A 17,824-nucleotide genomic window follows, 5' to 3' on the forward strand; every position below is an offset into this window, starting at 1 on the left:
CTGCTCCCTCAGTGTTTAAGAGATGGGACAAGCAGACCCACAAACCTAGGTCTGGTTCCAGCTTCCCCAAGCAACAGCCTCATGAACTTGGTAAGTCATGTCACTCTTCACGTATGATTCCTTATCTGTATGACTGTGATATTACCTACCTCATCAAGTCACAGAGAAGTTTCTTGAGATATTACATATGGAAGCACTCTGTAAAATGCCATCGAATGTCAGTCACTACTCAGCAGACTGCCCCATTTGCTGAGTTGCCATAGGTGGGGATCATTAAAGAGAAGTTTCCTTACTCTCCACAACCTTGCCCTCGGTCCCTGATGAGTTTTATCAGTTGTGTCCTGTCTAGCTTCTCAAGGCTCAAAACGTTTACATTCTGATCTGTCGCTTTTCTTTCTCACATTGGTTTTAGACTTGATTTTACTTTCCAATATATTCAGTGCTCACCACTGGTTCTTCTGCTATCATGGCCCAGTTATCTTTTGGCATGTATTCCATGCCATTCACGTATAGTTCCCGAAAGGTTCATGGGAACAATGTTCCCCCCCAAATATTCTTCTGGAAAGATAACTGTGTCGCTTCAGTGGGAAAATATAAAACCACACAGCATACTTTCCCTTCAATTCAGGAGTCTGTGACTAGACAAGAAAAACATCTTCCATTAACGTAATGTGTTCCCGATCTCTGAAAACAAGGTTTTCTGGAACAAACATCAGAGTATTATATTACTTTAGGGATTCTACTCTCTGAATATCCTACACACAAGCAACAAGGCCAACATAGTAGGCCAGAAACTCAAAGAATACATTTTATTCTTGACTTTATTGAACTGGTATGTCCAGAGGAAAAAAAAACAGTTCTCTGTACGGAAGTTTTCTTATCTGTAAAACAGACCAAATAATTTCTCATCATCTGGGAGACCGTGTCCTAAGATCCTAGTGTGTTACCATCAGTGAGAATGGAGTGGGTCTGCAGAGATTAGATATGCATTAACTCTCTCTACGCCAGCGTATTAGTGAGGCATGTTTGCTCTCCACAGTAAGTGCACTGGGAAACTCTCTTTTGAATCACATCGATGTTTCTCTAAACCTAGTAACCGAGAAAAGCTGACATCCTTCCTGAAGATAAGAAAGTCACTCCCACATTATCATCAAAATCAAGTGGGCAATTGTTTTTTAGATAGCTTTATTTTTCTGAATGTAAAAGTAATATGTGAGTCCAGTTGAGGAAGGGAGTCCATGGACGGGAGGGCTTCAGCAGGAATCCATGCGGACCCTTCAGGCTCAGGAGCATGTTTTTGCATAAGGAAAGGGCAGACAGACCACACTGCGCTGCAAAGGGGAGCAAGGAAGCCAGGCCTGGTTACTTGGTGTCTCTAACCCTGTGTTTTCTGTCGATACACACAGAAAATTATCTTTCCCGCTTATTGTACAGTACAGAGGAGAGGTAGTCTCTGTTCAGTCTGTGGCATACAACAAGGGCTGTATAGCTACTTTTCTCTCTGATCTATATTCATAACTATATCTATTTAAGTTTCAGGTGTACAGCTTTATAACTGGACCTCTGCAAACACTACAAAGGGATCACCACCACAAGTCTAGTGACCATCCATCACCATACCGTTGACCCCCTTCCTTCATTGTGCCCACCCCTCACCCCCTTCCCCTCTGGAAACCACCAGTCTGTTCTCTGTATCTATGACCTTGTTTTCTTTTGTTTGTTCACTTGTTTTGGATTTTTTTAAGATTCCACATATGAGTGAGATCATACAATAGTTGTCTTTCTCTGTCTGACATACTTTTCTTCACATAATACCCTCAAGGTCAATCCATATTGTCAAAAATGGTCAAAATTTCATTCTTTTTTATGGCTGAATAATATTCCATTGTATATATACCACATCTTCTTTATCCATTCATCTGTCGATGGGCACTTGGGCTGCTTCCACTTCTTGGCTATTGTAGATAATGCTGCTATGAACATAGGGTTGCAGGTATCCCTTTGAATTCATGTTTTTGTATTCTTTGGGTAAATACCCAGTAGTATGATTGCTGGATCATAAGGTAGTTCTATTTTTTACTTTTTGTGGTAACTCCATACTGTTTTCCACAGTGGATGCACAAGTGTGCATTCCCACCAACAGTGCACAAAGGTTCCTTTCCACATCCTTCCCAACACCTGTTGTTTCTTGTGTTTTTTATTTTAGCCATTCTGACAGTTTTGATTTGCATTTCCCTGATGGTAAGTGATGATGAGCATCTTTTCATTTATCTGTTGGCCATCTGGATGTCTTCTTTGGAGAAATGTCTGTTCATATCTTCTGCCCAGTTTTTAATTGGATTATTTGCTTTTTTTTTGGTGTTGAGCTGTATAAGTTCCTTATATATTTTGGATACTAACCCTCTAAGGGATATGTCACTTGCAAATATCATCTCCCATTTGATGTAGTCCCAACAGTTTAATTTTGCCTTTGTTTCCCTTGCCTTGGGAGACATATGTAGAAAAAACTTGCTACAACTGATATCAAAGAAATTAGTGCTTGTGTTCTCTTCTAGGATTTTTATGGTTTCAGGTCTCACATTTAGATCTTTAATCCGTCTTGAATTTATTTTTGTGTATGGTGTAAGAAAGTGGTCCAGTTTCATTCTAATTCTAATTTTTGGAATAGTTTGAGAATAGGTATTAACTCTTCTTCAAATGTTTGGTAGAATTCACCTGTGAAGCCATCTATCCTGGACTTTTTTTTGTTGGGAGTTTTTGATTACTGATTCAATTTCTTTGCTGGTAATCCATCTGTTCAAATTTTCTATTTTTTCCTGTTTCAGTTTTAGTAGGTAATATGTTTCTAGGAATTTATCCATTTCTTCTAGGTTGTCCCTGTTTGTTTTTTCTAATATTCTCTTATAATTGTTTGTATTACTGTGGTATTTGTTGTCATTTCTCTTCTGTCATTTGTGATTTTATTCAGGTCCTTTCTCTTTTTTTCTTGATAAATATGGCTAGTGGTTTATCAATTTTATTGATTTTTTTCAAAAAACAAGCTCCTGGTTTCACTGATCTGTTCTATAGTGTTTTTTTGGTTTCTATATCATTTATTTCTATTCTAATCTTTATTATTTCCTTCCTTCTGCTGGTTTTAGGTTTTGTTTGTTGTTCTTTTTCTAGCTCCTTTAGGTATAAAATTAGGTTGTTTATTTGAAATTTTTCTTGCTTCTTGAGGTAGGCCTATATTGCTATAAATTTCCCTCTTAGAACCTTTTGCTGCATCCCAAAGGTTTTGAATCATATGTTTTCATTTTCATTTGTTTCTATGTACTTTTTAATTTTTTTTTAATTTCCTGGGTGACCCATCCATTGTTTAGTAGCATGTTATTTAATCTCTGTGTATTTGTGGTCTTTCCAGAATTTTTCTTGTGGTTGACTTCTAGTTTCATAGTGTTGTGGTCAGAAAAGATGCATGGTATGACTTCAATCGTTTTGAATTTGTTGAGACTTTTTTTGTGGCCTAATATGTGATCTATTCTGGAGAATGTTCCTTGTGCACTTCAAAAGAATGTGTATTCTGTGTTTTAGGATGGAATGTCCTGAATATATCTGTTAAATCCACCTGGTCCAGTGTGTCATTAAAAGCCATTATTTCCTTTTTGAGTTTCTGTTTGGATGACCTGTACATTGATGTAAGTGGCGTGTTAAAGTCCCCTACTATTACTGTATTAATATTGATTAGTTCTTTTATGTTTGTTATTAACCATTTTATGTATTTGGGTACTCCCATGTTGGGTGCATAAATATTTACAATTGTTCTATCTTCTTGTTGGATTGTCCTCTTTATTATTACATAGTGTCCGTCTTTGTGTCTTATTACAGTCTTTGTTTTAAAGTTTATTTTGTCCAATATAAGTATTGCTACTCTGGCTTTCTTTTGACATCCATTTCTATGACAGATATTTCTCCATCCCCTCACTTTCAATCTGCAGGTGTCTTTAGGTCTGAAATGAGTTTCTTGTAGGCAGCATATAGGTGGGTCTTGTTTTTATCCATTCTGTTATCCTCTGGCTCTTGATTGGACCATTTAGACCATTTACATTCAAAATAATTATTAATACATATGTATTTATTGTCATTTTATTACTTGTTTTGTGGTTGGTTCCAAAGATTCTCTCTGATCCTTTCTTGTCTTTCTCTCTTTCATGGTTTGCTAATTTTCTTTAGTGATATATTTTGATTTCTTTCTCTTTATTCTTTGCAAATTTATGAGTGGTTCTTGATATATGGTTACCATTAGCTTTGTATATATACAAACCTCTCCTGCATATAGCAGTCTATATTAATTTGATGGTCTTTTAAATTTGAACTTATTCTTTACTCCTCTATTCCCCACATTTTAGGTAAATGTCATATTTTAAATCCTTTTATATTGTGAGTTTCTTGACTTACTTTTTACAGAAATATTCATTTTTACTGCTTTTGTGTTTTCTACCTTTATACTGTCACTTCTGGTCTCTTTTTTCCATTCAAAGAGTTCTCATTATTTCTTGCAGGGCTGGTTTAGTGGTAATGAACTCCTTTAGTTTTTGTTTTCTGAGAAACTCCTTATCTCCCTTTCTATTATGAATGATAACCTTGCTGGAAAGAGTATTCTTGGCTGCAGATTTTTTCCATTCAGCACTTTGAAAATATCATGCCACTCTCTTCTGGCTTGGAAAGTTTCTACTGAAAAATAACCTTGCTATCCCTATGGGTTTTCCCTTGTATGTTACTGTCTTCTTTTGTCTTGCTGCTTTTGCTATTTTTTCTTTATCAGTATATTCTGCCTATTTATTTATTTATTTAATTTTTTTGAGAGAGAGACAGTGTGAGCAGGGAGAGGGGCAAAGGGAGAGGGAGAAAGAGAGAATCCCAAGCAGACTCCATGCTGAGCATGGAGCCTGACACGGGGCTTGATCCCACAACCCTGCGATCATGATCTGAGCCGAAATCATGAGTCAGACACAAATAGGTTCAAAGGAAAAGAATGGAAAAGTATATGCCATGGAAAATGAAAAAAATATATAAGAAAGCTGGAGTGGCTATATATATATAAGATATAGATGACTGGAACAACACTATCAACCAACTGGACCCAGTTGATATCTAAATAACACTCCACCTAACAAAAGCAGAATACTCAAGAGCACATGGAAACACAGTGTACTAAACTTCATGGGATGCAGCTAAACTCCATGGGATGCACCTAAAGCTGTGAATTTCTGTATTAAAAAAGTGAAAATATCTCAAATCAATAACTTAAACTTCTACCTTAAGAAACTAGAAATAGAAGAGCAACCTGAATCCAAAGCAAGGAGAAAGAAGGAATTAATAAAGACTAGAGTGGGGGAGGGTGGCTGGGTGGCTCAGTCAGTTAAGCGACTGCCTTCGGCTCAGGTCATGATCCTGGAGTCCCAGGATTGAGGCCCACATCGGGCTCCCTGCTCATCAGGGAGTCTGCTTCTCCCTCTGACCCTCACCCCTCTCATGCTCTCTCTCTTTCTCCCTCTCTCTCTCAAAAAAAAAAAAAAAAGACTAGAGTGGGGGGAAAATGAAAGAGAATAGAAAAACAATAGAGAAAATCAATGAAACCAAAAATTGGTTCTTTGAAAAGAGCAACAAAATGGACAAATATTTAGCTGATGGAGGGAGAGAGGAAGAAAGGGAGAAAGAGAAATTCAAAGCACTAACATCAAGAATAAAAGAGAGAGCACCACTGCTGACCTTACAGAAATTAACAGGATTACAAGGAAATAATATGAGCAGGTATACATCAATTATTTGAGAATCTAAATTAATAATCGATAACTTAAATGAAAAGGACAAATTCCTAGAAAGACACAAACTACTGAAACTGATTCAGGAAGAAGTAGAAAGTCTGAATAGACCTATAACAAATACAGAGATTGAACTAGTAATCGAAAACTTCCCCTGAAGGAAAGCCTAGGCCCAGGGGATCTCATGGGTGAATTCTGCCAAACATTTAAAGAGGAAAAAGATCCCAAACCTTTACCAACTCTTGGAAAAATACAGAAGAGGAGGATGCACTTCCCAGCTCATCCTAGGAGGCCAGCATTTCCCAAACCCCAAAACTGGATAGACATCACAGAAAAAGGCCAATATCCCTTACAGAAATGGAAGCAATTTTTTCCACAAAGTACTAACAAACTGAATCTAACAACATATGAAAAAGATTATACATCATGACTAAGTGGGATTTACCCCAAGAATGCAAGATTTAACATACCAAAAATCAATGGAACACCTCAGATTCATAAAGGACAAAATCACATTATCATTTCAAGAGACACAGAAAAAGCATTCAACAAAATCTAATACTTTCTCACGCTAAAAACACGAAACAAACTAGGGACAGAAGGGAACTTCTTCAACTTGATCAAGGCCACTTCCCCCTAAGATCAGAAACAATGTCTGCTCTTGCCACTTCTATTCAACATTGTATCCAGCAATTCCACTACTAGACATATCACAAGAGAACTGAAAACACAAAAACTTGAACAGGGATATTTATAACAGCATTATTGATAATAGCCAACAAGTGAAACAACTCCAATGTCCATTGCCTGATAAATGGATAAACAAAATGTGGTCTATTATTCAGCCACAAAAAGGAATGAAGTACTGATCCACGCTATATGGATGAGACTTGAAAGCATTATGCTAAGCGAATGAAGACAACACAGAAGACTATGTATTGTATGAATCCATTCATAGAAACGTCCAGAAGAGTCAAATCCACAGAGATAGAAAACAGATGAATAGCTGCCAGGAGCAGGGAATGGAGGCATGGGGAGTTACTGTTAAGGGCTACAGGGTTCCTTTTTCGAGTCACAGAAATATTCTGGAATTATGCAGTGGTGATATTGTACAATGAAGAAGTCCCATGGGTGCCATGTCTCTGCCCTGTTCTTGGCCTATCAGATGGAGACCAGGATAGAAAATGTCATACCCCAAACAGATGTGAATAAAGGCAGATTCATCCTTAGAGAAGCAACGTTTATAAATGTGCACTGGTCTAAACAGTCTGAAAATTTCTTAGGGAGGAAATGTGTCTTTCCAACGTCTTTGTGCACAGTCACCAGTTTCTGAGAGGCCACCGTGGGCTGGGTGCCGTGGCAGGTGGTTTCACAGACACGCCCACACCAGCTGCCTGTGGGGCAGGAGCCAGCATCTCTGCCCCAAGGTGCACACAGGGGAAACAACTGTTAGAACAGCCAGTCGAGACTCCTCTAAAGATCACACTGTCCTCCCCCATCCACCCTTATTGAGGCAAAATTTACACATAATATGGTGAATAGTTTTTAGGAGATTCTGGCCTAGGCTTCCCAAATAACCATACCAAAGAAACATGCACTGCATGGATGTCTGTTTTAGTCATTTCTTAGCACAGAGGAGTTTAGCACTTACATCTTGAATGAACCCCTGATCTTGGGAGAGTAGAGACTCTTTAGATGCAATGCTTGAAGCATGAAGTTTTCTTGAGGTGCTCTTAAGATCGTTGAACTAGAGTTCTCTTGCTTTTAAGACAGAATCACCTGGTCCAGGGTGGCCTTCCATTCCATTTTGCTGACCTTCGAAACTTCTGTCCTGATACTTACAGATTTGCTCCACTTGCTGTGGCATTTTGGTGGCTCGGTTCAAGACCTTCTAATGTTTGAGTGACATAAAGTATTTCAAATGGAAAACTTAGGCTTTAGATTTCAATTTCTTTTTTTTTTTTTTAAGACTTTAAGCAATCTCTACACCCAATGTGGGGCTCGAGCCCACAAGCCTGAGATCAAGAGTCACACCTTCCACCATCTGAACCAGCCAGGCACCCCTAGATTTCAATTTCAAGCACAAAGCAGGAGTATTTCTTCACCTGATACTGAGTTTACAGGGTGAGTGATCTCTAGAAACCTAAAAGGCACATGGAGGGATTAGTTAGTCTGGAAATAACTAAACACTCTGGAATAGAAAGTGTTTTACTTTTTGAATGACCACAGTATCTTTTTGGCTATTTATTAAAACAACTAAGCCATTCCACAAAATGACTCAGAAAAGATGATTTAAATATCACGATAGATCCAGCTTCTCTAAGGTCCTGCCTCTGCCGGGCTACTCAAGTTATTTTTCAGACCTCAGAGCTGGTCACGTCTCCCTCTTCCCCACCCACCACCCTAACAAAACCTTCTTGGGCTTCTCACTAGCCACAGGACAAATTCCAAACTCCAGTGTGGCACATAAGAGTTCTCCCTCTCCAGGGCCAGCTTTGTGTCCAACACTGGTTCTTGTCACCTCAGATTCCACGTGAGAAGTTTCCCACACACAACCATGTTTTCTAGATCCTTATAACTGCATGGGCTGCTCCCTCTGCCTGAAATATCCTCCCCTACTTTGCAATGTCTGTCTTAGTTAAGTTGGCCCGACTGTCCCTGGTGCTGTGGACACAGTTCTGGTTCAGGCACTGACAACACGGTATTGCCACAAGAGGGTCCCCAAAACACAGCACAGGGTGTGGCACGTGGCAGGTGGCTGGGATGCGTCAGTGTAACGAGTAAGAGGACTTGGGTTAATTTCTGATGTAATCGTGCGGTCAACCTGTGACTGCTCCAGGGTGGGTTGCTCTGTCTCACGATGACCCCGGGTTGTTTGCTTCTCCTAGTTTCCTTGATTGCTTTGTGAGAGGCTGATAAGAAGGAAGACATGCCAGAAGGGAATGGATTGGCTCCAGAAGTGCTTCCTCTGGCCTCGATCAGAGCATCATGCTTCCCCAAATTACCCAAAATGGCGCAAACTTGTCCCATTAGTTACCACGCACTAGTGCTAAGGTGCGTCCCATAGCTTCCCTGGCCACCGTGTCACCCGAATAGAATGACTTAAAGTAAAAGGAGCTCATAACCAGAGTCACAAAGTCAATGTCTGATGCCCGTAGTCCTGCCGAAGTTTTTACCGGGCTCCCAGTAAGGAGGGTACTGCCCCTGGGAAGATGGACAGTTATGGAAGAGCTGTTCTCGGTAGTTGGGAGATTCAGACTCTTGGCCATTAGGCTCAGGAGTCGGGTGCTGGGAGGCAGGTGGCGGCCACGTCTGGGGGTGGATTTGGTGGTTGAGGTGTACCCCCGGAATGAAGCAGCCCTGCAGGGACTGGGGCCGGACCACAGGCTGATGTCCCTCGTACACCTGCTCTACCCAACTGCCCTTTCACCTGCTGCTCTTGGCCTTCTGATGCACATGGTCCCCTGGAAGCTTGTGGCCGAGACAACCTTTGTCCAGGGGCCCAAAGGAGAAGCTCATGTCCTTCCGTGGTTTCAGGATCACTCGTGTTTTCCTTCAGCAATTGTTTGACTCAGCGATTGAAAACTGAGTTTCTTGGGCACCTGGGTGGCTCAGTTGGTTAAGCGACTGCCTTCGGCTCAGGTCATGATCCTGGAGTCCCGGGATCGAGTCCCACATCGGGTTCCCTGCTCAGCAGGGGGTCTGCTTCTCCCTCTGCCCTCTTCCCTCTCGTGCTCTCTGTCTCTCATTCTCTCTCTCTCTCAAATAAATAAATAAAATCTTTAAAAAAAAAAAAAAAGAAGAAAACTGAGTTTCTTTTCCACGGGCAACTAACAAGCAAAGGTGGGCGATCATCCGGGTCTTTGATTATAGATGCTTTTGTCTTAGCCCCTCTCTTGCCCCTGGTTTATGTTCTCCCCACTCTTCCACTTTCGACCTCACAATCTTCCTGAAATTATTTACGGGACAATGTGAAACATAAAGCAATTGGTTAAACACACTGGAGGCTTAATGTGAAGACAAAAAGGCCCGTCTCTTCTTGCCCTAACTCTCAGGTCGCCCACGAGCCACTGTTAGTTGCCCGGACTGGCTCGGGGAACATTGGCACAGGGGACTTGGAGTTTGGTCCTGACTCTGCCAGCAAATCACTGTACCCTTTGAGCCTCCCTTCCTGTTATGCAGCTCACAGTGAAGTGGGGAAGAATAACAAGATAAGCACGAGACACTGGGGGCAGATGCTTCATCAGCACAGTGGCCCAATCACGGCGACTGTTCACTTGCTGCAATGCGCCGCCAGCCCCGTGCGTTCTGCCACCGAGGGGCAACCGAGACTGGGCAGGCAGCTCAGGGTTGGGGCCGAACTGTGGCCGGCCCTTGGCTTCTTGGCCACTCACGGAGATGATCATTCTGGAAGTGGTGTGGTGTTGTGGGTGCACAGGGAGAAGGCAAAGGCTCCAGGCTGATGACTTGCAGATAGAAGAACATTCAGAAGCAATGCTGAGGCCTGAGAGGGGGCTGGGGGGAGCTGTCAGCTCGTCCCATCTCTGCACCTCCCTCTCTGGCCTCGGACAGCTGGAGATGGCCACTGTGAGAGCCGTCCTGCCTTCCTTCTCCTGGACTCCAAATTCTGTGTCCTGAATGCCTTGTGGAGGGGCTGGCTGGCTGGCTTCCTCCCCCCTCCCTCCCTTCCTCCCTCCATCCACCCCTTCCTTCCTTCCTCCCTCCCTCCCTCCTTCCTTCCTTCCATCTTTCCTCCTTCCTCCCTCCCTCCCTTCCTCTCTTTACTCCCCCTCATTCCCCACTTCTCTCAATTCCATTAATCCAATACATGGAGCGTTTCTGAGTTGCCAGGCACGGTGCTCAGCACGAGGTGAATGAGAAGGAGCCCTCGTGTCTGCTCTTGTGAAGCTTGATTTCTGGGCAGGTTATTCTGATACTCAGGAAATAACTAAGGCTGGGGGTGGGTGGAAGGTTTCAAAGCCGCACCCCCTGTAAGTGAGCGGCAAATGCTCCGATCAAGAGCTTTAAGGGAGCTTTAAAACACTGGAACATGCCACTGAAGGGTATGAGGGATCTTCTTATCTTCAGATTAAAAATAAAAACGATTAGGCTAAACCATTCCTTAAAATAAGCATCTTAAAGATATTAAAAGAGCTAGCTAATTTAGACAGAGCTTCTGTTGAGTACTACATTTTGGTGGGAAATATGACTTTTGCTATCAGGCCCTCTTGACACTGAGTTAGAGATTGGGAATCACTTGAAGAAGTGATTCTTCAACTTTAATGGGTGAAGAATCCCCTGGGGTCTTGTTGAAATGCAGATTTTGGCTCAGTAGGTCTGGGATGGGGGCCAAGACCCTCTAGCAAGCTCCATGGACTCCTCTGCTCCAAGCTGGTCTGCAGACCACATCGTCACCAACAGGAACTTAGAACAAGGCCTCTGACCGTGGCATGACCGATATTCTGGGCCAGGTAACTCTTTGTTGTGGGGTTGTCCCGTGTATCGTAGGCCCTTAGCAACATCCCTGGCCTCTACCCACTAGATTCCAGTAGTTCCCTCCCCCCTGTTGTGACCACCCCCAAAAATATCTCCAAACATTGCCAAATGTCCCGAGGGGCAAAATCATTCCCAATTGAGAACTACTGGATTAGATGATTTTCAAAGGCCCTCTCGAGTCCAGGTGTCTTGGCTCAAAAGCCCATATCAAAACCTCTCAGTCTGAAAACATGCATGCCACCAAGCCCTGCAAAGATGGCCCCAAAGCTGGCCTCTCTCTGTCCTTTTGAAGATATAAATGCACAGATCCACCTGTCTTCACAACAGGCACATGCCGCAGCACCTGTTCCCCCAAAAGGTGGGGTGCAGTGGCATTTGCACCCTGAAAGGGACGCTGGTGTGTGGCGTGACTGCCGTGGGGTTGACAGGGAGGGGACCCCAGGTGTTCCACGGCACGGATGAGCGTGAGCCAGCCTGATGAGACAAGCACCAGAGCCTTCCCCGAGAGGTAAGGGGGTGAAAATTCATCTAAATCAGCAGAATGCATCCCTTTCTTTACAAGGGGACTTTGCTCCCATTATCGGCAGGTCCTAGGAGTGTGTGAGGGCTTTAAACGGGGTTGGATGAGCAGCCAATGACTCAGTGCACATCGGGACAATGGCAGAAGTCCAACGCTAACTCAAGAACAGCATTTCAGCCCCTGCCCTGGGATGAGGAGCCAGTGAGATGGGGAAGCCAAGGACAGAGCAAGCAGAAAGGTCCATCTGTGAAAGGCCACTGCATAATGGGATGCCCATGGATTTGAAAATGCACTATTAGCTTTTATTGCTCTGAAAGAAAAACAAGAGGGTATTTCAGCAGTCGGATAAATGACTATGCTTCACAAGCAACAGAAACAACTCTTGGGACAGAAAGTTACATAGACAACCACTCTCGGGAAATCTCCAGAGAGAGTGCTGCCATTACCCAAGGAGGTGGAGGAGAGGGGCGTGTGTGTGTGTGTGTGAGATACGGAAAAAAACAGAAGGATAATCCAAAACACTTAAAATTGATTTTCTTTAAGGAATAGGAAAAAATAGAAGGTAGAAGCATAGAGGCTGAACTTCTTTATATGTACCTTTTTTCCTTATATATTTGATCCTGGAAACATCTGAACTGAAGAACTAAAAATAGAGTAGTTTCAGGCTCACAGCAAAATTGGGGGGAAAGTACAGAGAGTTTGCCCAGACTTCCTCCCCAACCCCCACAGGCACAGCCTTCCCCGCTGTGGGCATCCTGCCCACTGGTCACACTGCATGAATCAACACTGACATGTCCTTATCCAAAGTCCAGAGGTGACATTAGGGTTCAGTCTTGGTGATGTATGTTCTACGGGCTCTGACAAATGTATAATGATTTATATACACCATGATAATATCATCCAGAAGTTTCCCCGCCCTAAAAATCCTGTGCTCCATCTATTCATCCCTCCACCTCTTAGCCCCATGGCAACCACTGATCTTTTTTTTTATTATCTGCATAGATTTGCCTTTTCCAGAATGTCCATGGAGTTGGAATGACACCATATGTTGACTTTTCAGGCTGGCTTCTTCACTTCTCAATATGCATTTGAGTTCCTTCCATGCCTTTTTGTGTTATGTGAATTTTTTGCCAAGTTGTAAACAAAATTGAATTTGAAAGGAACAATCTCTACAAACTGAAAACAAAATGATACAGATGACCTTAACTATTCTAAGTGACTTTAACACACACTAATTTGACTGGACATCCCAGGCTGGTTAAACCCTAAGGACAAAATAACTGCAGAAATGGTTTTACATGGTTTTCAACACTTGGAATTATTCAGTCTTTTTTTTTTTTTTGCGATAGTGTTGGTATTGTTATTCTGAGGTTGCCAGATATATAATAATGTGGAATAAAGCAAATAATTAGTGATATTCTAATTCTACCATTTTTTTAAACATAAACTCTACCCCCAATGCGGGGCTTGAACTAATGACCCCGAGATCAAGAGTCCCAAGCTCTACCGACTGAGCCAGCCAGGCGTCCCTGATTCTACCATTCTTGATGTGAAAACCAGGACTGTCAGTGTGGAAGAAAGGGGATAGAAATGGAACAGAAGAGGTTAAGTGAGTATCTAAAGTTCCCGATATGAGTTGAGAGAAGCATTATGAGTCCCAGGGTAGGAGGTATTTCATAGATGTGTAATCCCAGCTCTCCCACTGTAAAGGACTAAAACCAATGACGAACCCAGAGCAAGGATCATCTCTAGTGTCCAGACCATGGTTTGTAAATTTCTTTTCTTTTCTTTTTCTTGGTTGGTAAATTTCTAACTAAAAAAACCTCCAGGGGTTTCTGGAGAATGGGCTGATTCTGGGATGTCCCAGATGATTCTGAGACATCTGATGATGTCAAATAGTGAGGAAGTTATTAAAGACTTGGGAGTCATGACAACAGGGCTCAGGAAGCAGCCTGCAGAAACCCCCACTGGCCAAGATGAGCCCATATGAATAGCAATAAGAAAAATTATTGCAATATGAGACATCAAATATGTTTAACTCCATGCATTCATAATAGCCCTGAAAAGAAAAACACACTGGCCATTGTAGGAGGATGCAAGTGAACGAAGTCATGATTTTGAAAGCTGGTAATCAAAGGAAGAGAGTTCAGTATTCATCCCTCTTTTCCTACACAAATGTACTGAGTGCCACCCAAAGGGCAGATGAGGGGAAGTTTTTCTTAGAAGAACCCCAGTTAGTCAATGAAGACAGAACATCACTGTTTGCAACCTCTAACCAATGAATGGAATTGACTATCATAACAGCCCCACCAGACATTACCTGCCTCTGGATAGAGCACTACACAACCACCTATGAAACAGTCTTGCCAAAAAAAAAAAATCCAAATTTGAGTCTGATCAAGCCTCTAGATGTGATGACTCATAGACAGGCAGTACAGAGGACAGAAGAACATGTTATGGGAGACTATGGGCTACATGCTGCAAGATCCAGCAGGAAACTCCACAGGACAAATGGCCCACCTTCACCAGCAACTAGATTCAGGGAACTAAAAAGTGGAGCAGAAACCTATCGATGAAAAAGGCCCAAAAGAAGCATCTGATTCTCAAAATGTGTGTAATGACAAAAGAAACCGGTTTTTCTAAGTATGATATGAATGGGGCAACTGGAAATAACACTGACGGATATGACTTAATATCATATTTGATGATATTAAGGGATACTTGTTAGTGCTCAGGCATAATAAGGGTAACTTTATCTTTTGGAGCTATGTCCAGCAGTGTCTGGGATGCAATGAGACAGTGTCTGGGATGTGCTTCTAAACGACACAGGAGGGGTGGGGCACACAACTGTTGATCTCGGGGTCCCGAGTTCAAGCCCCACATTGGGTGTAGAGCCTACTTAATGTACAAATAAATGACACAGGTTGGGGAGTGGATAAGAAGGGAAGACCGGCCATGAATTGACCATTGCTGACGCCGGGGACTGGGTTCATGGTGGGGGGGGGGGGCATTGTACTAGTTCGTCTCCTTTGTCTATGTTTGAAATTCTCCATAATAAAAAAGTAACAAATAAATAGACGTCTTTGCCTTTATGCTGAATTTCTCTCAGGCTCCCTCCCTGTTCCAGCTGCCTAACCTGCAGCGTGGGCCTAGAGCCTAAAGGATCACTAGGGGAGGCTCTGCTTTGGCCGCACAGCATGATGGGGACGAGCGTGGACTCCGGGGCCAAGTGCACAGCTTCAGATACCGGCTCTGCCATTTCCTAGCCATGTGACCCTGCCCCCATCAGGCATCCCTCCTGCTCTCGGCTTCCTTGTCTGTGAAGTGAGGCCAAGGAAAGAACGAGAGCAGCCCCTGCTGCCGAGGAAGCACTAAACACCCATCAGCTTCCCCGCTTCATTCGTCCTCTATTTCATCTGTTCCAGCTCGGTGCTAGGTGAGTTGAACCAGTGAGTGCCAACCAAGAAGCCCAGAGCGCTACGTGGGTGCTACCTCTGCTTAGCAGGGTGTGGGCCGTGCCCCAGAGGAGGCACCAGCTAACCAGCACCCTCCTTATGGAAGGCTGGCCCACACAGAGGGCTGTGACAGAGCCAGGGCATTCAAGGCCAATGTTACTCCATGAGCAAAGGTGCAGAGCCCTGCGAGGTCACGGCGGGCTGAGCACAGGTGAAAAGCTCATCGGGCCACAGTGGGAACAAAGAGGAACTCCATAGGTTTCCAGGATATATCAGGGCAGTGCAGGGACAGGACGGAAAGGGGCCTTGGCCAAGGGCCTACTATGCGCGCATGTGTCACTGGATCCTTGCAACAGCCCTTGAGGTTGGCAGCCCGGAGAGCGCGGGTCTCCTGCCCAAAGTCACATCATTAGTAGTGTCAGGGCGGGTATTTGAACCCACAGACCTGCATGGCTCCAAAGCCCTCTGGAAAGTTGATTAGCTTTTAAGAGACTCTCCCCAGCCCTGGGAAAGTGAAAATATAGTAATGTGTAGAAAGCCCCATTTCCTGATGCATACCTCACTTTTATATGGCGGTGCCATCCACTGGGCTGAGAAAGACTTCTGGTGAGGAGCACTCTGACTTGACACATGTTGAGTTTCAGATTTGAATCCATTTCCAAGTGGAGCTGTCAAGCAGACCGGTGAACAGAGGGTCTGGAGATTGGAGACATAAATGTGGAAGTCATCATGTAAATGAGGTAAATCTTCACATAGTGAGCACAGAGGAGATCGGTCAAGATCACCAAGGGGGCAAGTGAAGGCAAACAGAAGAAGTGATGTGCTGAGCCCTAGGGCACCCTGAGAAGCTGGGGAACGGCAGAAGCACCTGAGTATGAGGCAACAGAGGGGTGTATCCTGGAAGCCCAGTGAAGATGGTGAGTCAAGGAGTGGCCATTGCATCCAAAGCTGCTGGTGGTCAGGCAAGGTGAGGACTGAGGATCGGCCATGGGATTTGGCAACATGAAAGGTACGGGAGGACTTGACTAGAGCAGGTTTGGTGGAGCTATGGTAACCTGTGCCTCGAGCCCAAAGCATCCCTAAATGGCAGCTCTGACTTGGCAGACGGGCATAGTGGTTAGGAGCATCTCTGAGGAGCTTTGCAAAAGGGCTCATTTCTGCTCGAGGAGAGTAGACCCAAGCTCCCAGGAGCATGGTCAGAAGTGGGGTACTTTCCCGAGAGGGCCCTCAGGACAAGGCAGGTCTAGATTCTTGGGTGCTTTCGCTAGGTCTAAGGGCCTTTTCCTGCCACACCCATCATTCCTTTCCTAAATAGGTACAGCCGTGGTGGTGCCCAGTGACCTGCACCATGGCCGCCCCCACCCTCCACCAGGCGGAGGGAGAGGTATCCTGTCAGTGCCACGGTCTCTGAGAGGCCCAGGCAGGGACCCCAGGGGAGTGCATGGTGACCCAGGACAGGCAACTGCATGAGAACAGCTCGGGAAGAATGGGCACCCAGGCCCTCTCTTTCCAGCAGAAACTAAAGGAAGGTGGCTCTAAACAGAGACTAGGGGAGGGAGATGGACCCCTAGCTTCCATGACACCAGGGCGAAAGCCAGCAGGACCACTGGCACTGCTCCCCACACCATGTCCCAGGGACCGAGCTCCCACAGCGGGCTACACAGCCCTCCCTGCAGAGCCACAGACCAAGTCTCTCCTGGACTCAGTTCTCAAATGACTTCTCTCGCTCCTTGCAATCAGTCCTCCTCCCCTTGGTGAGTTAGAATCACATGTGAGGAGCAAAATCACAGGTCATCATAATTCTCACAGACACTGGCTGATCAGACCGTCTTGGCGTGGGATTTTCAAATGATGTGTATTAATTCGTATGCATTCCGAATTTCAACCAGTAAAATAAGGGGCAAATGGGGACAGATGGTAACTGGACTTACTGTGGTGATCCTTTCACGATATATACAGATTATCAGATCTTTGTATTGTGCACCTGACACAAATACAATGTTCTATGTCAGTTATAAAAAATATAATATAAAATATTATATTATAGATAATATAATATAGAGGTACTATAATATAAAGTAATATAAAAAAGAAGGGGCAAGAAAATTCTGAATGGTGAGCTGGATTTTTTTTCTTTTTTTTTTTAATAGAGTGGGATGGTGATGAGAAGCCCTTTCTCAAAGCCCACTCTGCCTTCGGGGAAATTTCACCAAGGAGACAGGAATGTTGGGCCAGGAACTGTATAGTGGCTTTGAACTAGGTTTCCCACGAGACCGGGGTTGCTGACAATTTGCAGGACAGAGGTGTTTCGGAGTGGGAATTGGTCACAGCAGGTGCCCACGATGAGATGTCCACACCTCAGCCCCATGGAAGTACTGCTGCCTTGAGGCTCCCCAGTGGGAAGTAGCGAAGCCAGTACCAGGAACAGTCTGCTCCCTTTTCCTTTAAAGGAAATGAGCTCCATGTCCGGGAGAGGTTGACAAGCTGGTAATTCTAGAGGCTCCTACACAGTGTTTATCCGGGGCAAAAACTTCTAAAATAAAGGCAAG

General features: G+C 43.9%; 1 protein-coding gene and 1 long non-coding RNA gene across 13 annotated transcripts in view; both read right to left on the bottom strand.

Moving 5' to 3' along the window:
- The window catches only part of DOCK9 (dedicator of cytokinesis 9), a 322,858-nt gene that overhangs the window by 16,321 nt on the left and 288,713 nt on the right, over positions 1-17,824 (bottom strand). For all 12 annotated transcript variants that reach the window (XM_081815144.1, XM_081815147.1, XM_081815151.1 and 9 more), the window contains one exon: positions 15,834-15,971. In XM_081815144.1, coding sequence (XP_081671270.1) covers positions 15,834-15,971 — 138 coding nt within the window. The remainder of the gene's footprint in view (positions 1-15,833; positions 15,972-17,824) is intronic.
- Positions 6,680-10,494, bottom strand: LOC145720695 (uncharacterized). Its single transcript, XR_014143874.1, has 2 exons — positions 9,629-10,494; positions 6,680-9,406 (listed from the first exon to the last, which is right to left on the bottom strand). It is a non-coding gene; the product is annotated as an uncharacterized LOC145720695 (long non-coding RNA).

The sequence above is a fragment of the Leptonychotes weddellii genome, chromosome 3 (genome assembly GCF_054177405.1).
Source record: "Leptonychotes weddellii isolate Sample4059 chromosome 3, ASM5417740v2, whole genome shotgun sequence".
Classification (NCBI taxonomy): Eukaryota; Metazoa; Chordata; class Mammalia; order Carnivora; family Phocidae; genus Leptonychotes; species Leptonychotes weddellii.